We start from the raw sequence: 23,744 nt of genomic DNA, 5'->3' as shown, positions 1-23,744 counted from the left end.
TCACGCATTAAACCGACCACAAATGTAAATGTTCACAAGTAGCAACACGAGCGACTGAAGTGGCACTAGTGCAATAAAAAAAACAGAAAAGAAAAGAGAAAACGTGCGATGCCAAACTGGGACTAAAACCTAGTTGACAGTTTTTCACGCTGTAATGTTTTGCATAGCAACAGCCCCTCCCCCATCCGACCGCCGGGGACCATCCGCAAATTACCCAGCGAGGACAGAAACGTAAACATGCCCCAGCTCTCCAAAAACCTGTCAAAAACCAGGCAGCATCAAGCCATTTCACAAGTGCCGCACTATATTATGCATTCTGAAATATTCCTGCGCAATGGCAGGCAGATTTGACGCATTTTAAGCTTGTTGCGCGCAGCTGAAACGGTTAACTCCATACCCGGAAAAGGGCGAAGTCTGCACAGCAACAAGCGCCATGATTGCGTTGCACTGTGCGTCTCAGCAGCTGGTGAGTGATTCTTTTGGTCCAGTAGTTGCATGTTACTATGCGCTTGCAAAATCTGTCACAGCCCTCCTTCAGTACCTTGCCAACAGGAGCGACGCTTAACGCGAAGCCCCGTTTGTCGATAATTTGTCGCATTGGATTGGTTTTGGCGACGGCTAATATGAGGGCTCAGCTTCCCACCGTCCTGCTGCTCCGCAGTACAAAGCTGAAGGAGGGGAATCGTTTGCTTTTTAACAGCTGACATCTGTAAAGTTATTTGACTTATATCCAGTCTGCGGCGCGGGGCTTTCTTTTTTAAGTTTCTTACCACGTCGACTGGCAGCAGAAAGACGTGAGAAAAACCAGGATGTTACTTAACCTGGAATGCGCAACCGGAGCCTCTGGCAGGGCTCGTGCCAACCTTTTACGCGGGCACAGCGATGCAAGTCAGTTTCACTTTCAGGATGGGAATACTCCAGACACAGCTGGAACGTGACTGCAAAAAAAATCTGTATCCTTTTTTGCGTAATTTATTGCCCCTGCTGCCCCTGAGTGTGGGTGCGTAGTGTTATGTAGCGCTGATTTATTGCCTGTGCAGTGTTTTAAGTGAAGCACCGATTTGACGCCTGGGTGATGTGTTTGCAGGGCTCGATGGAACAGCTAGAAGAGGAACTTACATGCCCCATCTGCTGCGGTCTCTTCGAGGACCCACGGGTGTTGTTGTGCTCTCACAGCTTTTGCAAGAAATGCTTGGAGGGACTGTTGGAGGGCTACCGAAGTCCAGCCTTCAGGACACCCTTCAAATGCCCCACATGCCGCAAAGAGACCCCTCACAACGGCGCAAACAGCCTGCAGATCAACTATGCCCTGCGCCAAATAGTGGAGAAGTTCAGCAGAATCAAGGTTCTGCCCAAGATGTCTGTTTGTAAACAACACTGCGGACAGCCGCTCAACATATTCTGCGCCACCGATCTGAAGCTCATTTGTGGATTTTGCGCAACGACGGATGGCCACCGAGGGCACAAATTCAGCTCCCTGGAGGACGCGTACGAGCGGGAGAAGGAGGCGTTTGAAGAGCTGCGGAGCGGAGCGGAGAGCTGGCAGAGCGCAGACATCCTGTCCTGCCTGGAGACACTGCAAGCCAGTAAGAAAAAGGCGCTTCAGTCGGTGAGCAAAGACGCAGAGAAGGTGGCGGACTATTTCGACAAACTCATCGGCTCCCTCGAATGCAAAAAGAGCGAGATCCTGTCCGATTTCGAAACACTAAAGCTGGTGGTGATGCAGGCGTACGACCCGGAGATCGCCAAGCTGAGCGCAGCGCTGGAGGACCAGAGGCGAGCGCTCAGCATCGCGGAGTCCTTCAGGAGCGTCTCCGACCCCCTGTGCTTCCTGCAGCAGATGCAAGAGTTCCGAGAGAAGTTGGGCTTCCTGAAGGAGACTCCGCTGCCCTCCCGGAAAGACATGGACGTGGGTCCCCTCGTGCGTAATTTCGATGTGAAGAAGTGGGATTCGCTGAGGCTCAGAGAAGTGGACAAGATCTCAGTCCCCCATGAGAGCGGCTCCTACAGAACCGGGGATTCGCGGATGAAGGTGCCCAGGCGGATGAAAGTGTTCCTTGGTTTGTCGCTGCTGCTGTTCCTCCCCCTGCTGCTGCCGCACAGCCTCCCAGCTGACGTGACCTCCAGGGTCGAACCGCTCCTCGGCCACACCGGTGTGTACCTGCGGGAAGTGACTGACATGTGCACAAGTTTGGTGGTTGCAGGTCAGGAAGGCATCGGGAGGTTAATTGACTCCACCGTCCACTTTATTGGCAGCTGTGAGTTATTTTAACACTCAGTCTGTGGCATCTCACACCTACAGAATCGTTCTCCAAGTGAGATGCGCACAGCTAGAGAACACATGAAGACACCTCATTGTTTACCAAGTATTTTTTTTCTCTCTTTTTTTCTGCACAAGCTGTAACCTCAAGTGGAGCCCTAGAATCAAACAGAATCACCCACTAATCCCCAAGAGGTTGCAGTTAGACGCTAGATCACACTATCTGCCACGAATGTGAAATCCATTCCTTCTTTTTCTAAACACTATTACAATTTTTTTATACGTGTCCAAGATTATCTTGACGAATAAAACTGAGAAATTGAAGTCACTTCCATGTTTGTTTCTGTCCATTTGGTGCGACATCATCTATTTGGGGACACGAGCGAGTGAGTAATGAAAGGAAAACAGTGTGATCCACGGCCTCTTCCCCACAGAGCGCATCGGCACCACAGTGATGCTGCAACCTCTTCAAGGTTACACACGTTGCATAACAGGGCCCCGTGTGAAATATTCAGCAGGCTGCAGACACACAGCAAGAGGAGAAATAACGAGCACTCGCTGTGTGGTATACAGCTGACAGATGCATTTGCACAATCAGATAAATGAAGTGATTCTTTCTGCACAAAATGAATTTCAGGTCATGCGTTGCAAAATCAAAAAAAAAAAAAAGCCCCCAAAACATAACTCCAGGCTGTTTAATAGTGCACAGTGGTTTTTATCTCGCTATGCATCTGGATGGAAAGAAAACTGACTCTTAAGTCTGTAAATATCTAAATTGCAATTTGGTGTGTAAGTTAAATTTGCTCAGTGGGATTTTATCATTAAAATAGGTCACAGCAAAAAAGAATTGTGAGTAAGAATCATTATTTTTTTTCCCCTCCTGAGCAGAGATGCACTTTTTAGAAAGGGGTTAAAAAACGTGAAAATAAAAATAAATCCCCAAGATCAGACCACAAAGTGCATCAGTGATGTCAGCACTGACCATAATTCAGGATGTACGTCATGGCACGCTGGTACATATATATAGCTTTCTGTTGCCAGGCAAATATAGGATGGGAATAAAAGGTACTAGTCCACATTAATATTTTAATTGCCATGTCACGCAAATTTAAATATAGCCAGAGAAAGTCAATCCAAATTTAGAAAATCTGTTGTAAGCGTTTAATTCAGGCTTTTTGGTCCTAAATACTTGGAGCGCACTGCCAGTCACTTTACATCAGAGGTGAGAATATGGTGAGAGTTTATCAAATTAAACTTAAGTCACCATCTACTCATTCAGCGGTAAATAAACAGCAAAAAATTATAAATAAAGACGCGCAATTACAGTCACATCCCTGGATAAGATTGCGCACTTATATTCTGATAAGCCGTGGCTCCGAGAATGTGGTGACCATTTAAGAAAGTACCTGTTTAATATTCCCCATATTAAACATCATTCCCTCTCTGTTATTTGGTATTTTAAGAATTTTCCATAGAAGTATTTTTTTATGTTTTCTGGAAAATCTGGTTGCCAACCATATCCGTGCGTAAAAAGAGCCCGTGCCATTGGCTGTGTTATCTTTCAATAATACAGGATATTAAAATATGCACGGACGATGTAAAAACAAGTAATGTTTTTTTTCTTTAAAAAAATGCAGTAACAAATGTTCTCATTTGTAAGACAAAATGTGCAATTTTAAGGCCACATGTCAACATAAACACTCCTTCCACATTTTGGTGTGCGGAGTGACTGATTTTCAAAATACGCAGCACACTTTACATTTAAATTACTGCATTTACGAAAAAATGTATTATATTTATAAAATTGCTTATAATCAGTTCAGTTGACCATGTTAAGACACACACATTTTAACATTATATCCAGCGAATCCACCTGAATATTAAAAAACAGGTCAACCTTTTTTTTTTCCATTTCTAAACTGCAGACGTTTTAGCACAGAAAATAAAACAAATACGAAAATCCGTACACTATTTTCTGTTTAAAACTATTTTTTTTTAAAAATATCCTCATTGCAAATCTTCATAATTTCGCTTGCTTTAGAATTATAGTTGCACAAAAAATAGAATTCTGAATTATCATTTTTTAAAAAGGCCCACAAGGCCAAATGGAGGAAAAGTGCGTGTGTTTCGTGACAAAATATCACGAGGCCTCTAAGTGTTATCACGAAAGCTCAGTGGCCACTTTTAAAAATATAATAAAGTAAGAAATTGTGGCACAAATTTATTTATTTCATATAATAAAGCGAGATCTGGTGCGTAAATTACACCAGACGTGCGTAACCACCCAAGGTCACTTGATTAGTCTCTTTCTAAGCTTTTTATTTTATTGCGTACGTTATTGTATAAAGGAACTATAATTAAGTGAAAGCCAGAGATTTAAAAACAGTCGCAATATTATCCCAAAAGGCCTGTAAGTCAAAGTGAATGGAGGCGTTTTTTTTTTTTTTACCAAGTCTGATTTGGGATTATCGTCGTCGGATGTCCTGGCGCACCAGAGACTGCAGCAACGCGCTCCGATCCAGCACCACTTAAAATGGAGGCTTTTAGCTGGGAAGCCATATTATTCGCTACAGAACTGCACGGTTATTTTACATAACTGCGGAATATAGCAAAAGATTCGTAGGTATAAAGCAGCGAGAACGCGCATTAGTGTAAAGCGACTTTAAGGAGAAATGCGCAAAACCCGTCTGGATAAAACCCAGAAGAAATTGTCTTATAAACAGAAAACAAAAACAAAAAAAATCATTCTGACACACGATATAAAGTGAAAGAAAATTAATATTTAATGAATAACTGTCGTATACAATCTGTTCCGGTGTTCATTTAAATCCGCAGTCAGTGTGTCCCCCCCTGAACAGGCCCAGACACCCCAGCAGCAGCAGCAGCAGCAGCACCGAGGCCACGCAGGCCGCAGTGCGCTTTTCTTCTATGCGGATGGCGCTGCTGCTTAAAGACGTGCGGGATTTTCACTGTCCGGAACACTTGAGGCGTCGCATAATATAATAAATACGGACAGCCTTCTGATCAACAGCAAGTTTAGGATGTTCAGAACACATTAGGAAGACAAAAAAAAGCCAATTTATTTTTTTATTTCTCCAAGTTTGCAAACAGAACAGTCTGAAAAGATGCTGTGTACACATTGTAACTGTCAACAGGAGATAATGTGTGTAAACATTGTACCTGTAAACGTGTTTGGTCTGGGAACACTGGGAGCGGGTTAGTGGTGCTGACTGGGAGTGGTCAGCTTTGCTTCAGCAGCACGATCAATACTGGAGGCTTCAGCTAGTCTTAACTCCAATATTTACGTGCTGCTACAGTAAGGCGACCAGAAAAAGAGTGAACCAACTTCTTGTTTTTAATCGTATGTAGCGTGTTGTCCTTTGTCTCAGTCGATCTTCGGTGAAAGGCAGTGCAACAGGTTGAGTATTCAGGCTTTCCTGCGGCAGCACAGTATGGCCTGCATCTCAGTGTAACCCACAAACCATTCCGTGCTGCTACAGCATCACCAGAACCGCGCTCGTGCTCCGTCCACTTCAGAATCTTCTGCACTGTCACGGGCCACGGTTTCTGATCCGTACCACGTTTACAGATCACCTATCGTTTTTCTACCTAAAGACATCCAGATGATCACCAGGATCAGATTTAACTGCTCCAAAATCAGGCCAGGAAGCTCTCCACCTGAAACACACACAGAGAGAAAGCAGAGTTTGAAGTCAGTCAGAATCTCACTGCTAAGCATTAATGTCTTCTATATGGTCAAAAGTATGCGGACACCACAGCTGTTAAAAACATAATTTCAGAAATATGGGGACTGATGTGCTGCTCTAACAGCTAAACCTTTCACAAACTTCCAGAGCCTGCCTGTAGAGATGAGCACTTCTAGCCTCGATGTGAGGCTGGGGACTGATGCTGAAAGACACGACAGAGCTAACGGTCCGCTCACACTTCATCCCAAAGCTGCTGGATGAGGCTGAGCTCAGGGCTTTCTGCAGGTCTACACTATGTCAAACTCAGGAAAAAAAGCCTAATTTCTTCATAGATATTGCTTAATGCAGTTAGATTTTCATGTTGAAACACAGTGGGGCCTTTCCCAAACTGTTGCCACAACACTAGAAGCATACTATTGTCTGAAATAGCATTAGGACTATCCTTTACTGGAACTTAAAAGTCTGGAGTACAAGGTCGTCCACTGACCGTACAGTGTACTCAACAGAATTCACATCTTGAGTAAAGAGTTAAAATATAACAAGTGTTTCTACTTCAGTATGTTTAGAACAAGTGTGGCAACTTTAGAAGGACAGATAGCAAATGAAATATAACAGCAAAGACACTTACTTTGTAATAGTTTGCGACACTGATAAGCTATAAAGGTTGCCTTGTGTGAAACCAAGGGGTAGGGGCTGACAGGGAGGGAAAAAGGTACAATCTATATTTTGTATTGCTCAGAATTCATCATTCACTTTTTCTTAATGCCAATGTACAAACACTGCAGCATTTTTATCCCCACTAAATGCACTAGTGCTTTTGACAGGTAATCCGCAGACATTTAACTGTAAAGCGAGCATTCCTCGCTGATGGTCCGTCGGAGCAAGAGAGCAGTATCTCAGTCAGCGATCGAGCAGTTTGAGGTTCAGAGATAATTACCACTCCACTGTACTCAGCTAACGGTGTACTCGGCAAAGACTACCGTGCATAACCCCGAAAAAGAAAAAGAAAAATCTTAAAATAAAGTAGGAAAAAAGGCATCTGTTCTCATAAAAAAAAAAAAAAAAAATCCCATTTTAATAAAGCCAAAGTATCAAGTTATTAGACAGACCACAAATGGCAAGACCTGGAATATAAAAGAAAGCAACTGAAAAAGAAATTACCCAACTGAAGGGATCAAAAAACTGCCATAAAAAAATGCAACGTGTCGACAGCTTTTTGAACGCAAACTAGTGTGCGTGCAAATGTGTTAAAAGAAGAAACTTTGTCCTGAAAGTAATCCCGAGGGAGATTGGGTCCAACGATTGTGTTGCCACTAGAGGTCTCAATGGACCTGTAATTATGACCTTAGTATGAAACAGACCTGATAGCTCGATAGCTAATAAAATCGCCAACATAATTCCACTCCAAACAGATGCTGATAAGTCAAGCAGTTCTTCCCTTTCTTTTCCTTTCTTACTCACAAACTAGAGCGCTGCGTAAATGACATATTTGTTTTTAAAAAGCATTTCATTCATTCGTTTTTAGAAAGGAAATATGTAACTTTAATTCTTCCAAGCAGCATTTTTTTTCCCCCACGTGATAATGAGGATTTAATCAGGGATAATAAATGAAAAAATGAACTGCTGTATAAAGGCACTGCTTTTTTCAGCAGTGCTGTCTTTGAATGAAGTTCAGAATGTAAACCCTGTGTGAGGGACTGACTAATCTGTTTGTGTTCTTGCATTTAAAAAAAAAAAAAGCCTTATTGCAATCTGACTTTAAAACTCTGGATGTCAGTGTCCCTCAAAGACTAAAAACACAGTTTTTAAAATGGTCACAGCTCTATGTGACATTATCATGCATAAAAAAAGAAAAAAGCACAACTGTACGTCTCAAGCAACAGTGAGCTGAAAGGTCAGAAGTCAATCTAAAAATCTGTGGCATGGCAGAGGAAAACAAAGCAGCACGAACTATGGGACAGCGGAGATAACATATATTCTAATATGCTGTCTAGAATGTTCATTAATTTAACCTCCAATGCCTTCACAAGTACACACACACACACACACACATTACAGTATATCAATTTGCTTCCAATGTCTATTAATACTCAAGGAAGCAGGAAAGCAGTGATTAAAAAAAAAGCATGTTTTTGCACAACTTTTCCAGTGTACATCAGGTGCTACTGATATGCAACAATCCAGAATGTGTGTCATCTTTCTATCTTAATGCATTAATAATTATCTTTCTTTATGGCGGACATTAATAACCGCATCTGAAATCTGTTAGATTAGCAAAAGGCAGAGAGCAGAGATGCAACAGTGCTGTTCACCGTCAGACACACCTGACAGTAGCAGGAGGGAGGCAAGACAGCCAGGACTGCTGCTCTACTTTTAATTCCCCCCAAGCAGAAGCCAAGCCATTTAATTACAAATCATTCATGTCACAATACATTAAAAAAAAAAAATTATAGTGACTGTGTGGACAAACATATCACAAGTTAATTTGGCGGCAAAACGGAGCAATTCCTCACGCAAACTTTTCACCGATGATATTTCAAAATTTCAAACGCCCATATTTTGCACAGACGATGCAGAATCTGTTGTACATTCTAAATACCGTGTTAATGTTTTATTGAAAAGCATAATTTCACCGAGAACACAGCATTTAAAACGCACAAGGCATCAAACAGTTAAGACATTTGATACCTCAGCCACTGTGGTTAATTTACAACTTCGCATCAAGGGTGTGTAACTGCTAGATCTGTGGGGCATGACCAAATCTCGTATTAGTCCTGTGCTAATAAAGTCCACCTCCTCCGTCAGGGAGCACAACAACAGCTACTGGAAGCAGCACTGGAGCAACTGAAATTGAAATATGCATCTTAAAAAAAAAGCTAAAAATTAAAAAAAATCATAACTTGCTTTATAATCATGAGGATTTGCATTTTTAATAATTGGAAGCAGAATCAGTTCAGACAAAATAAGAAATTTATAACTGTGAATGGGCTCTGGAAAAGCTGCAAGGTGGAAAGTAGTGCCTGACATGGTTTCAAATTAATAAGCTAATTTAAAAGAGAAAAGGTTCAGTCAATTAATTAAAAAAAAAAAAAAAAAAAAGAGTTGTAGCATTGGAAGCTACTACTGATGTGGCCGGTTTGTTTCCTTGTAGTAAACAGCCTGTTACAGAAAATTTGTCTCATCATTTCCTGATCTCATGTGTAGCTTCTAAGTGTCCTTTAAAAAAAAAAATAAAAAAATTATACACTACTGCATGAATTTTAACTGAAGCTGGAATAAAACAACCATTTCACCTTGTCCATCCTTATAAAATACTCAACAAAGACACACTTTGCAACAAACCAGGTAAGCTGTGTAATTTCCTTTAGAGTTGATTCTTTCTCTACAAGTCCAGGTGGAACAGTTCGCATCATTGACTCTAACCTCTCCCTATTTTTCTCCCTCTCCTTTAAGGAAGCATGCCCGGACGTGTCACCTTCACCGCTCAGCCTTTTTAACCCATTCCTACGACACTTGCTCCCCATACAATGACCTCAAAGAGTCACCTGACCCCAAGGTTGAAAGGTCATGTAACCTCCTACACCCTGTCGGGCACAGAGACATGGACATGACAACCCATCACCTCCCCAGATCATTTGGTCTGGAACGGCCTCTTCTGGTCTGTTTTACACAATCTTCTGCTTGTACAAACACAAACTAAAGGGACTTCCACTGACATCCTAAGCAGAGGGAAAGACTGAATGGGAATCACATCTATCCACATGAAAAGATCAATGCAGAAAAAAAATAACTAAAAACATTGTTGATAAATACTAATTAGCCAACCCAGAATACAATGATTGCAAGAATAGATGCCCTGCTTCCTCGCTTTCACTTTGGCATGCAGGCAAAATGCATCCCTGCACAATTACAAATCCACCACTTGTAAAATTTAAGCCAGATAAACACCAGGTATTATGCCAGCCAAATTATTGTTGTCCTGCGTTTGGCAAGACAAGTACACATAGTACAAATACACTATTTGGATACCGCCACAACTTTAGAAGTTAGGGTAAAATGCTTCATTAACTACTGGGGGAATATTTACATGGCATGAGATCTTTTCAACATCGTGGTGCAAAATCAATTCATCCATAACAACGAGAAACTCAATTGTGATAACAGGAGAAAATCATCACCTTTTACCAATAATACTCGGGGAGGGTGTGCTAAGTCTAAAAGCAACAACGCAGGAGGTGATGAATAGTTTTACTGTTCATAGAAGACCAAGGATGCTACCAGTGAAGAACTGCTTTGTTCCATACAAAACACCAGTGCTGTGACGGTATGTGTTAATCCAAGAAAAGCCTGTTACATTTGCACACCCAGCAAAACATGTAAAGCACAGGCACATGCAAAGTGACTGGGATTCTTTGGAAGCGAAAGCCATATCATGACAAATGCACAATAGAAACGTGAAAATATACACCTCGGATGAACAGCTGAATAAACCTATTTCAAGGGACAACACTAGCAGATAAGTGGGTGACCTCTGAGTCATTTTTAACTCTACTTGTATACGCTACTCCCTTTATTTACTGTCTGGTGACTGACACAACAACCTCACACATTTAAGGTATGTGGCATCTGTACTAAATAATATAAAAAAACACTGGATTGTTTTAACAAATAATAAATATAAAGTATGATATAAATAAGGCCTGAAACGGATTTGGTCCAAGCACAATAACCATCTAACAAGTAATGATTAATCTGATTCATTGTGCTGTGTCAAATCCGGTAATGAGAGCATGTCTTACAGCAGGACAGAACATGTCTTTAAAGGTTTATTAATAGTTAAGTTCTTTTTTTAACCACTTCCAGCAAAAGTATGGGCCAAATTATAAGGCTCCCCCATGACTAACAGCAGTGTCTGTCATCTAAATACACCAGTGTGTCCACAATGTGTGTGGTGAAATATTTAATCCAAACACACAACTGCTGTACCTGCCTCTACAGTATAAACAGTGCAGTTCAACTCAGTACAACAAATTAATTTCTGATCTCTCCAGTTATTTACTACTTTGCTTAAACTATTTCAAGCTTCCCCCTACTGTCACCAAAGACAGAGCAGCAATAAACAGGATGCAGACAAAGCAGTACACTGTGATGCAATTTCAAAAGTACGACCTGGGGACTTGATTCACACTTGACCAATAGCATGAAACTACTTTCAGAGGGCAGAGTTAGAAGAGCCTCAACATTTCAAATTTCCAAAACAATCTGACTGCCTCAACTTCTTTTTTTTTTTTTTTAATTTCAGTGCCTCAGTACTTACAAAACAGGTAAGGCTGAAATTACGATCCAACCAAGCATGCACGTTGTATGTGCATATTCTCACACATTCAAGCCGGGCAAAAGGGGAAGCAGAGCAAAAGTGTAAGAGTGGAATCACACACCCATACACTCATGTAGAAATTACACAAACAAAGAGACTATACTCTGTTTGTTGCACAACATTATTCTGGTTTGGTCATAATAAAAAAAAGAAAGAAATTTAATGCATTCACACAGTACAACCAAAATATTCTTATAAAAGAAATAGTAAAAATTATGATGCTTTCAATTAAAGCAAAAATAAATGAACTATTCAAAGTGTATTATGCCTCCTGTGTGTGGTAAGTCTAACAAATTAATGACAAGTAATTACAGGCATGAAGAACGTTTGTTGATTTAACCACGTCCCTTATTAGGCTGGACCAACCTATTTACAACTACATAACTGTATGGTGACGATTACACACCAGCAGACCAACATGAAATACAGCAGCAAAAGCAAAAGTACGAGGGCAGATATTACCGTTGGAAATTCCCCCAATTAGTGCAACTTTTAATACTGACCAAACGAAATATTGTTTGTCACACTAAGTGAAAAGATCAAGTCTCTGTGCACCCAAGCACACTGCACGAGGAGAGGCAGTGACTGAGGTCTCCCTGCTTACAAACTCAAGGCTAATAAAATAGGAATATAAAACCCGACTTTAATATTCTGAATCATCTGAAATCTTTCCAATCTAATTGCATACAAGTTAATACTGTGGGTTAATCTAGCTCCCTCAGGTGAAAAAAAGGTTGGTGGTGCAGAAATGAAAACACCATGTGTGTCTAGTCAGGAGGCAGGCTGCTGCTGTGTCACATCTTACTGGTAGTGCAGTTGCAGGTTATCATATTACTACCTAAAATGCAATTATCAAGCAGACAATTCACCATCACTGAAACAGCTGACGTCTTACTAGTCATGCTGTCCAAGTCTAGAAGTATGCCTATCACTCCACTCAAAAACAAGATAGTAGCTTTTTTTTGTTTTTAAAAATGCAACTTTTTTTGAGTGCAACATAGGCACACAAAGCTTTGATCTGTAGAGAAGCGCATTTGACCTTTTCAAAATGTATTAACATTTTTAACATACTGCCCAGCCTAAATTCATCAGTGTTTATGACACATTATCTTTACTTTAGGCACGTTACAAAAAGGCACATTTTTTTCCTCCAGCTTAACAGATTTACTAAGAATGTGATGTATACATAAACAGTAACTCCAGTTAAGTACATAACAGACAGTAATTTTGAAAATATTACTCCAACCACTGTAAACTCTTTTTTTTTAACTTTTAGACATTTTAGTCAAACAAGTGTAAAGCTGTGTGCACTGTGACAATGCAGCACCTACTGTATGCAAAAAAATCTAAGCCAATGCAAAACATATGCTTGTAAGAAGCATGCAAGGACCTGGCACCATCATATTCTGCACTGCTGCTACTACTGTTATCAGCCTTAACTGACGCTATGGTCAAATAGACACACACATCTAAACTTGAGGCTCACCTATAATGGCCACTATTTAAATTATTCCAGAACTTAAAATATTATGTGTGCAAGAAATCTGACCATTTGACAGCTTCTATTTAATGCTGCTGAGACGCAGAACTAAAACCAAGGCCAACTCCTGGAAAATAACCAACAAGACTCGTGAAAACCTGTTCCTATCACAGCAAATTTGAATACTATAAAGTTTGTGCTGAGTGGTGCAGAAAGAAGGAAGAGAAGGGTGGGGGTGCTCTGCAGTCTGGCTACAACACATGTGAGCAAGTACAAGAAGAGAGGCACAGTTTCACCAGGAAATGGGGGTGGGAGCCCATTTTGCCAGAGGGGTCTGAGAAGACAGAATGATGAGTCACAGAATGTCATGCTAACAGTCTGAAACAGCACAACGGTGCTCTACAAAGAGAGTGAAAAGGCAAATACCACAGAACCGAGAGGAAACATAAACCTGTAGCATTTGAAGGAGATTAACTTTAAGCACTACAAGAATAAAACAGAAAACTTAAAATGCACCAGCAGTAATTTGACAATTGCATATAGGGACAGAATCAACAATGTTGTATTGCTTCATAGCAAAAATGTGCAAGCAAAATATTTTACACCAACGTCACCTGCATGGGCATATTCTAAAACCAAGCAACCAGTGAGAAAGAGAGCAAGTATTACTAAGACTCTTGATCATTAAATTTCATTTTGACAAACTGCTACCCGCTCTCCTCTAGACATTAGATGCACACATTCAAATGTGTAGTTTTTTTATCAAACATAGATATCAGCAATAAGCACACACACTGCAGCTGGTATAGTAAAATTAATTATAAGAGATCCCTTAATAAACTGACTAAAATTAGATTTTAATAATTATTTATGGTGCCTCAACTAAAATATATAGTAGTATTTATAACAAGTGTATTTTAATCCTTTCCCATTTTAACAAATAGGCTGACACTGAGAATCAGACCATCGATGTGTGTGTGTGTGATTTTTTTTATTTTTTTTTTTACATCTATACTTACACACCCCAGCACTGTGTAGCATTTTTATCTATTTACAGCATTAGAGTCATTTAAATTCCAATCTTCAAAACTGTTAACACCTATCTGGTAAACTGACAATGACAAACCTTCAGACTGACAGCTTCAACTTTTACCACAAAATAAGCAGGCAGGTGTACTCAGGTTTGTCATTATGTTTGACTAGATGCATAAATCAGACTAGTACTAGTAAAAATGTTTAGAATCCACCACATAAAAACAATTAGAAGTCTGAATGACCACACTGTCCATGTGTTACTTTACACCCATTTTACTAATGTGCAGCTTAAGTGTAGTGACTTCAGCTGTAGTGTATATCAATTTAACATGACACAGTATACCTATATAATTAGCAATAAACTGTAGATTTATTTAGCAATTGTATTTCATAATGGTGAATGTCAGTTTACACCACCTCATGTGTACAGTGAAATGGGAACTTGGTTTAAATATAAGTTATCCATCCACTGTAAATACACCATGTGGTGTGTGTAATTCCTGAAGCTGATGATCACATGCCTATCACATTTTAAGCCATCATACGATTCACTGTGTTTCATAATTCCACAAATTAAAGCTTTTTTTTTTTTGGTAAGTCAGACACACCACATGTTACTGTACAGTAATTTCCTCATCCTGCACCTCTTTGCTCTGCTTGTGTCTCAGACTCCCACATTAGCTAATTCCTCCCCAACTAAAGTCTATGAAAATAAACAAAATATTACCACAGGAGTTTCACTATGAAAATGATGGCCCACTTTTGCAACAATTATTACACCAAGGGTACAATCTGCAATTCCAGTGAACACAACAGTGCCTAAACCTTTGGTATTTAGTTACGTTTTCATTCAGGTCATGCATATCTAATTGAAGTGGAAGCACAACTCTTTTCCTTACTGCTGCAGAATATGTATGACAAAATAAAAATCCTGGAAAAAATGCTATTAGTAAGCACACTGTCAGATGTGACGGGCTAAGGAAAAAAATGGCATTGCTGGGGAAATGAAGAGAGGTGCCTGCACTCTGTCTCATGTTCAGCTGAAATACGATTTTTTAATAAACCTTAAACAAGATATTGAACAACGTGGACCCGTATTTCTTAGAATAAATGCAACACTAAAAGATAGGAAGGCCTCACATTATGTAACACATTAAACCGATCTCTACTTAGAAGGAAGTAGAAGGGGCGGGTTTGGACACACAATTATATAGAGCCTCTCTTTTCCTCTCATGTGTTTTAATAGTCATGTTCATGATAAAATGGCATAATGTCGCATAAAATGTCACACATGCAACCTCTAAAGCAATAAATGATTAGGTCCGTTTGGTCACTCTTTAGTAACACGATTAGACCACGCAGGCTGTCTTTCTTTTCCTCCACAGTGCTTGAATCTAATCAGGGTTCAGAAAACAGAAAAAAAAGTGCAGCGATGCTAGTCAGAGCAAGAAAAAAAAGGCAAAGGGAGACAGAAAGCAATGAGTGAAAATCTTCGGCATCGAACTACGATGAGCCAAAACAAAAAATCCCTCCAACATTACTGTGTGCCACGGGCAGCACCACAACCAGCTATACAATTCTTACTTTTATCAAGTTAATTCAGCTTTATTGCATCGTTAGCGGTTATGACTGCCATTCGATTAGCACAGCTATTAAAAGTTGAACCATGAGAAGTTGCGACCTATGATTGTTGTCACTTGGCTGGGAGCCACATCGATCATCCAACGTTAATCTCAGGTATTTGAACTTAACAAATATAAAGCAGAAACTTCACGCCGGATAAGTTAAATATTTGCCACTGGCCATGAGGGTTGCATTAATACACGAGCTGTCACTAACAACCTTAACCACTTTACCTCACAGATGGGGAAAATAAAACTAACTCCGTCATTGCTGCCTGATTTTGAGGTCATACAGCGATTTAATGATAAACTTACCAGGTGTTTTCTGTCCAACAATCCAAAAAAAATTTTAAAAAAAATAAATAAATAAAAACCCGCTCGCATCAACACATATGCAATTTACCAAGCTCGGACAAAATGTCTGCCTGAGCTAACAAGCTTGGTAAAAAAAATTAAGTTACCAGAAAAAGGCACCGTGTCTGTCCCGGTCTCTCGGTTTGATTTTTTCCCTCCCAAGCCCTGTGTAGGTGCCGTGTGCATTTGTTGACACTGCCGACTGTGCTTCTCCTCTGCTGGAGCCTGGCTGCTTTTGCACCTCCCGCTCAAAAAAAAGAAAAAAACAAAAGGAAAAAAACAGGGCTCCGGTGCGAAATAAATTATCCGTTATTACTTCAACTTTGATTAATAATACCTAAAGGAAAGTGTCTCGTTAATGTGAGGTAATTTTCCAAACTAGTCGTGGGCTTTTTTTCTCGAATAAATCCCCCTCGGCTCCTGGATATAACATTTTTTTCTTACCATTACAGCGCAGCAAAGTCAGAAATCCCTCTCTGTGAGCTAGCACGCTAAGCTAGCAGGCTAACAGCTAGGAGTAGAACAAGCTGGCAAAGCTGGCCAAATGGCTAACGTCTCCCCGCCACGGTCTCTCTCTCCCTCTCTCTCTCTCTCCTCTTTTCCACGTATCCCTCTCCTCCAGCCCGCTCATTCCCCGATTTAAAAAATCCGTTAAAATGTTTCGAGGCTTCCTTTACCTGTGTTTCCGTTGAAATTAGCGCGAATTCCCGTCTCCGAGAGCGCAGTTTTATTTTTTTTTTTCGAGCGCTTCGGATTCTCCCCCGTCCTCAGCGCGAGCTCTCTACATTCGCAGCATCCTCTCCCCGCAGCTGTTGAGGCAATCGCTGCTCACTCGAAAATGGCGCCGAAAGATACACTCCTCATTCAAATTCGATAGAGCCTCCCATCCTCCTTATTGGCTGGCGGCAGAGTCGACTCGGCACCGCTGATTGGCCGTTGAAAATGCACTCTCGAATGATCTCGCAGTCCACCGCAGCAGCGATCGACGGCGAGAGACAAGTTAACCCTTCAGCTCCCACAGCGAGGAGAAAAGCTCCCCGTTCAAACTTTGAATTTTTTATTATTTTTTAAAAAACAGAAATGACGTCTCTTAACGTAGCCTCTATTCTAATAACAACAAAACTCCGTGCAATTTAATGGGAGAATGAGTGAAATCCAAATATCCAATTCAAATCCAATTATTAGGCCTGTACTATAAAGACAAAAATCAACACTTTTAAGAATATTGAAGTTTCTCACTACCCAAAACAGTAAACAGGATGTCTGTGCCATCATACCCGAGCACATTCACTCCATAGTGACCCTTCAACAAAACACTTGTTATAGCCTACACTTATTTCTACAGGCTGGGCCATAAGTTTCCATACATAGGAAAATGTATAATGTCTATTTTTTAATGTTTCAGAAACCCTAGAAGATGCCTTTGATGCTATCTTTGGGGGCCATGGTGTATAAGATGAAGATACGAGACATAAATCCTCTCCAGGAACGTATCACCAACGCCATTACAAGCAGAACTTCAACTGTGCTAATGCAAGTTCGTCAACAGTGGAAAACACATGTTAATATGTATTTTGGAAACAATGGTAATCATGTAGAGCACATTATATAAATAAAAACGGTTGTCCAACGTAAAAAGTTTACTTTTCCTATGTACTGAAACTTATGGCCCACCCTGTACTTACGTTTATCTATATATTTTTGTACTGTTTATACTTCTTGTTAGCAGCGATAAGGTAGGCAATGTCCCCTCACGGATCAATAAAGTATTTCTGATTCTGAACACCACTGAGTTGCCATTCACTGTTCTTCACTGAGATGACGCCAATTAAAATATGTCTGTTTTTACACTCACACATGATTATCTCCGTTGCACAAGACAACTTTTAAACACGCACGCAAACTGACCATTTGTTGCAGCATATTGTGTATAAAAGCAATAATTTTCATGTTAAAGTACATGTAAAGGAACGCAGTATGCATTAGAATGCCAAATTTTTGCTAATGTTTGATATGAGCACTGTAAATGTCTACTCAGACTGTGGTCCTTATTTATAGAATGGATGGTTATTAGTCTTCAGTCAGCACAATAGTGCTTGTTTTGGAGTGACAGGGCCTATGAAAGATAATCTTAGGATAGCCAAATAAAACACATTATTGCAGCTGCACATGACAGAAGTATAACATCTGGTGTATGTGTGTAGGTCAACAAGTAAAGTCTTAAGGCAAACCGAATGATGTTAGGGAGCAAAAAGGAGGGGAAAAGCATTGAACCAGTGAGGTAAACAGCCTCATGCAGCAGTTATATTCTCCTTCTCAATCATATTCTGTAGTTGGTTTTATCTTATTTTCCACAGTTCGAATGAGGACATTGCTTTCTTATCTTAAATTGCTGTGACATCACATTGCCCTCTCTAATTTTAATTAAGTTTTTTTTGGTTAGCTTTTTAGTTGCCCCATTTTTTTCCCTCTTTTTTTGAATTTGCTTTCCACACCTTTTAAAGGGACTTTGGAATCTAGCTTATAAGAAAGAAAATTATGGCATAATCGCTTTCCCTTCATGTATGACTAGCTTGGCAACACCATGTAAGTGCCCTCGCCACCGTAGTATACATGCAGTGGCCAAAGCACAGACGGACTGGGCTCTGCTACAATAACCCTGCTGTTATCATATCTCCTGTAGCATAGTGTACCTCGGGCAAGATAAACAGAGACAGCCATTTCATCCCAATGCACACATAATAACAATACATAACATTCACCTGCTATGTCAGTAGTTAGCTCCCCAGGGTGCACTGGAAGAAGAACTAGCAGCAATCTGCTATTAGTTATAGGGTACATTTAGGTGATCAGAGCCCAATATTTTGAGCACAACTCGGTATATATTCCTGCTTTTATTAAAATTCATGTTTTTCAATCATGCAGACGACATCTTGAAACTTTCTTTGGAACTGAGCAAGAGGCATTTCTTTGCATTGCTGTGAGCCGTATAGTAAAAACATAATGCTTTCTACTTTAGAGCACAAAAGCAGACCGGGAGAGAGAGGGCGCCCATTGTCTATGCATTCGGGTTGTAGTGTGGACAATAGGGTGGAGAGGAAAAAACACACTTGTTTACAGATAAACTGGTTTGGACAGGAAGCCAGTAAGGAGGAGCTCTGTGTTGTTAAACAGGCATGTGGAGAGGCAGGGATGAGCCAGCAAAAACACCACCGTGACCATGGGAAGATTATGATGAGGTACTCAAAGACATTACACACACACACACACACACACGTGCATTCATATCTACAACACACTTCTGCAGTCCTTCCAGCTTTGCAGATTAGTAAACTAACAAAAAACTCTGGCTTTGACTTTTAGAAAACAACACACAGGAACCACTGCAGCCAAAACCCTCCAGTGCCACGAGCAGAAATTGTGGTTTGTTTAGTTTCTCTATGACAAAAATTAACAAGACACTCATGGGTTTCTATTAGCAGAAGCCAAAACAGTAGCCAAGCTGAGCTCTTGTGAATACTATACAGTTCATCCTGCATTGTGTCACCGTCACATGAGCACACACTGCCTTCCATTAGGCAGGAGATCCTTATGACTCACGAAAACACAAGTCACATGTCACTACACAAATGAACCATGCTACTCAGACTGCTCTGTTATCCACAGCAGCTTCTTTTTTTTTTTGCAGTGCCTAAATGAAATCACATCATAATGCATCTCTTCATTAGGAGGGTTGAGACAGAGTGGGCTCTCCCTTGTCTTCTCGTAGACGAGCTGAACAAGAGCCACAGTGTCATGTATCACGGTGTTTGGCCACAGCGGGCAAACCCGGCTGCAAAGTTGCCATGCTGGGGTAGTTTTAGTTCGACGTAATTTGATTTCATGTTAGATGACTTGTGTGCATGGTTGGCTGTTGCACTCAGCTGCTTCCCATTCCATGAGGAGTTTTACTAATTTTTTTTGGTTCTTCCTTGCATTATGCGAATCAAAAGATGGCCTTTCACACCACTGACCAGACACGGGACGGCGCGGCATCAAACGTTAAGGGAAACAGGCCGTAGTAGCAGCATGGACAAACCCTCCTTTATTACCGAAGTGAAGAACATACCAACAAAAGACACCCTGAAAGCAGCCACAAGGGGTTGAGTAAGGTCAAGGATGAAATTAAACCGGGGGTAAACACCCTTGCATCAGAGAAGGAAAAACAGTTTTTAGCTTTCGTGTCAATTCGAGGATTTTACGTCTCCTGTTGTGGGTGTTTGCTGAACTGAGAGCATGCACACCCTTGAATTAAATTAGGCATCACAAATGAGCATTTGAAGTTCGTTCAATTCACTTTCTTGAATCGAAAACGTCCGACAACTCTTACAACTTGCTATATTTTTTATGTTTAACGCCACAGAACAGAATAAGTGGAGAAAACAAGTCACTTTTCTGTTCGTCTAAGAAAATATCGACCTGTATGATATTTAAGGACGTTTGGCGAGACAGAGCCCGACAGTCAAACGGAGCAGCGCCCTGAAACAAAGTGTCAGAGACTATAGGCTTACTATATTAACATGGCCTATTCCCTCGTCTTGGTCTTTAGAGAACACAATGAGCCCCACTGAGAACTCCATACTAGAGAGAGACTCTCCATTGATGTCTCCTTAGCTCCCCTCCCCCTCTCAGACATCTGTAGCAGCTGCCCCCTTGTGCTCCTGTCAGCAGGGCAGAGTGTGTGTTTGCATGTGTGTGTGCACTAGTTGAGGTGGGGTTGGCGGAGAGGTTAGCGTGGGGCGTGTTGTGACACCTCCCCCTTTGGAGGTGTCCAGCCCGCACACTTGTGGGACATCACATTTATCAATGGCTAATAGTCACTAGCAGGTCATCCTGAAAACACAACAGAGACCTCTGACCTCTTTTTAGCACAAAGGCCGCGAGGTGGTCACATTAGCCCTCGAGCGCAATAAAAAGTGCACACACACACACACGCAAGTTCTCTGCATCTCCATTTGAAATCGTGTGAAAATATTCCTATTTGCTTTCGAACAAACTTTTCCCTTAACACAATCCCATGACAAATAAATCATTTAGCTTAAAAGTTAAAGCAAAGACACAGACTTTTATAGCCAGAGCTCTGCTAAACACTATCACATGCTTGGCCAGCAAGTTCAGATGTTACAGCACAAGAAGCTCTTTTTTTCTCAGTCTCTCCGTAATCTTACACACATTCTCACACACGGCAATCAATTTAAGTGGGCATAATTCATACAGCAGGCTGCAACTGCATTACAAACATGGGACAATTAAGGAGAAACTATCTCCAGTGGTGACAGAAAAACGGCGTTCCATTCAGAAAATCTTTGGTTTGAGACTGTAAAAGCTTCACTGCCGAGCTGTGTGGTCCGCAAACACAGAACTGTCGCTGAACTCGGTCATACATCTCACACCAGTTGTCTATGAGTATACCGTATTTTTCAGACTAAACATTGAGTCATGTGCCAAAAAGCCAAAGGATTCCCATGCATGATGCTTGAAAAAAAAATTGACTTAATAACCTCAGAGCGGAGCAGTTTTCCATTCAAAAGAAATGTTATTTTTGGGATAGGTTTAAATCCCCCAACAAAACATTATTCATGTTGCTTCCTGGTCTAGTAGTATTTTTTATTTTTTTATCTTGCCTGAATTGTCCACACCCCTCAGTATTTTTTTTCTCTTTATTCAGGCAGACTGCTGAGAGGGATTACAGAGAAGGCTAAACACAAACAAGATCTAATCCTGGGCCAGTGGAGTTACCTTGAAGAATAAGTTTTTGAAGGCCGATGTTAGCAGCGCTGTTTTGTTTTTTTTTTCCTCTTGAAGCTGATGAGTGGGGATATTTTGTGTCTACATTCTTTATCATTAAATTTGAAGATAATTGTGGCAAAAAAAGCAAACCAAATACAAGTATGACATGAACAGCAGTTTCAACACAAATGCTGTAGCTCTCCACCGAGACCTGAGAGAGAAACAACATTAATAAATGATAGCAGCAATATTTAAACGCATATTTGAGCGCAGTTTAATCAAAATAGCACATTTTTAAAATCAGGTTGCAGTCAAAGGTACTCTAAATCTATTTTGTGACAAGAAATTCAACAAAAAGCCTGAGACAGTTGCTCATTCTCCGCAAGGCCAAATAGACTCTTTGGGAATGAATGTACAGCATAATTCTAAGATTTCTCATGAGCTCTAGTGGCATTCAAAAGGCTAACGGATCCTCACATAACAAAAGCGTCCCACGAGAAGACACTTCTAATTGACTTTTTTTCCTCTTTGAAGCTCTGTGCAAGTTCTATGGTGTTTACAGTTGCCATTTACTACATTTAACTGTCCTGAAGCTGCGTTTAGGTCGCGGCACGCAATGTTATTTTCAAGTTCACAGCGCACCTAAAAGCCACTGAAGCCTCCAACAGATTTCAGAAATTGCATTTAACCTCATTCCTATGGTCGTACTGTACAAATGTCAGCGGTTAGATAATGTTTAGGTTAAGTTTGTGTCACTTTTGCTCAAAATCTGCACACAGTTCAATTAATGCTGTGCACACAATTCAAATATAAGCAACACTTAATACACTCAAACACACATTTGAAATTGTGAAGCGGTTAATGAGTTATCACAGATGGCGCAATTGATAACATTCAAGTTGTTAGATTGGATGCTAAGAGTGTGACCAGAATATGTCAAAAACATGCATGGAGTATACAGTGTTTAATGTACAGTGCATTTTTCATTCCAGAGCATACCAATATTCTCATGAATTTCTTTTTAATAGCTCAAAAACAGTTTCTATTAGAATCCAACAAGATTTTTACCATTAACAATATCAGTAGCTGACATTAAAGTTATAGTTTGATGAAAAATATCACCCCGTTTTCAAGTCTCTGCACTGTTTTCATCGTGTAAAATTATCTAAAACTTAAAAAAAAAATCCTCTCCAGCAAGATGACTGTATTTTTCTCAAGTGCAGTGAGCTAATTAAAGCCAAATATTCATTAAGCACTATGTCAGTATTTACATTAAGGGAATAGACAACAACCACAGCTCCTGACTGATTATCTCAAGTCCACGCCGCTTGTAATTAATGATTTTGTGCTCTCATGAAAAATTGTGACCAGAGTGGAAAGTCACTCCATCTTTTTATAGTTTAGCAGTGAGAAGAGACACCTTAACTTTTGGATTCAATTTGACTGAGTGATATCGAAGCAGGCATCATGCATGGACAAAAACTGTGACTTTAATTCTATGAGAAGGTTTGGATCTAAAGTGGAGTGTAAAATAACAAAAGCATTACAGTCTTACATTATAACCAGCTCTAATAATGACAAGAATGACGAGTGGAAAGCGGTAATGCAGCTCACCACAATTCCGTGTGTTTGTTGTGGTGGCAAAGACTGTACATGCAGTCCTTCTGAAGACACTTTACGAACATCAACTGAAATTCATTCTGGATACACTCTCTTTTTTTGCATCTTTTCTGGCTCTATGTAGTTAAACAAATGCGTAGTGTTGAAGCTGAATGCCTTCCTCTAAGTTTAAAAGTTCACAACATTTCTAATAACAGTCAAGGTAATGGCCAATTTTTGCAGGTTTTATTCCTTCTGCTTCTTCTTTCTCTCAGTGATTGCAGGGGCTGACGGCACGACGCTCGGGGACAGGTGACGGCTAATCACTTATTTGACATTTGGTGACTGCATTGCTGTTGTGTGATTGTATTGAGGAATAAATGGAAGAAGATTTGAGCGGCCCGGTGGTGCAGTGAATCTCTGGGTCAGCTTGGCCCTTTCTGTGTGCCATTTGCAGGTTCTCCCTGTGCTTTAGCAAGTGTTCTGCAGGTGCTCTGGTGTCCTTATGCAGTCCAAAGACATGTATGATAAGTTAATTGAT

The 23,744-nt window shown here is 40.5% G+C and overlaps 1 protein-coding gene and 1 long non-coding RNA gene across 3 annotated transcripts; both read left to right on the top strand.

Moving 5' to 3' along the window:
- The first annotated feature begins 418 nt into the window (after positions 1–418).
- On the top strand, positions 419–2,588 carry trim13 (tripartite motif containing 13). 2 transcript variants are annotated; one of them, XM_022197322.2, is made up of 2 exons: positions 419–466; positions 1,088–2,588. In XM_022197322.2, the coding sequence occupies exons 1-2, from the start codon at positions 434–436 to the stop codon at positions 2,270–2,272; spliced, it is 1,218 nt and encodes a 405-aa protein (XP_022053014.1). In that variant the 5' UTR covers positions 419–433; the 3' UTR covers positions 2,273–2,588. The 2 variants fall into 2 exon arrangements, with proteins under 2 accessions (XP_022053014.1, XP_022053015.1); XM_022197323.2 differs by lacking the exon at positions 419–466 and adding an exon at positions 477–1,000.
- A 3,343-nt stretch (positions 2,589–5,931) lies between these two features.
- On the top strand, positions 5,932–17,618 carry LOC127537001 (uncharacterized). Its single transcript, XR_007946269.1, has 2 exons — positions 5,932–9,312; positions 9,421–17,618. It is a non-coding gene; the product is annotated as an uncharacterized LOC127537001 (long non-coding RNA).
- Positions 17,619–23,744: the final 6,126 nt, after the last annotated feature.

The sequence above is a fragment of the Acanthochromis polyacanthus genome, chromosome 14 (genome assembly GCF_021347895.1).
Source record: "Acanthochromis polyacanthus isolate Apoly-LR-REF ecotype Palm Island chromosome 14, KAUST_Apoly_ChrSc, whole genome shotgun sequence".
NCBI lineage: Eukaryota > Metazoa > Chordata > Actinopteri > Pomacentridae > Acanthochromis > Acanthochromis polyacanthus.
The sequence above is the reverse complement of the archived record's forward strand: the minus strand, read 5'-3'. Positions and strand labels throughout refer to the sequence as shown.

Excerpts from the sequence above, each read along its gene's own strand:
- trim13 (XM_022197322.2), top strand. The coding sequence starts at position 434 with ATGATTGCGTTGCACTGTGCGTCTCAGCAGCTG. Across the intron at positions 467-1,087 it reads ACTGTGCGTCTCAGCAGCTG|GGCTCGATGGAACAGCTAGA; the intron begins GTGAGTGATTCT and ends ATGTGTTTGCAG.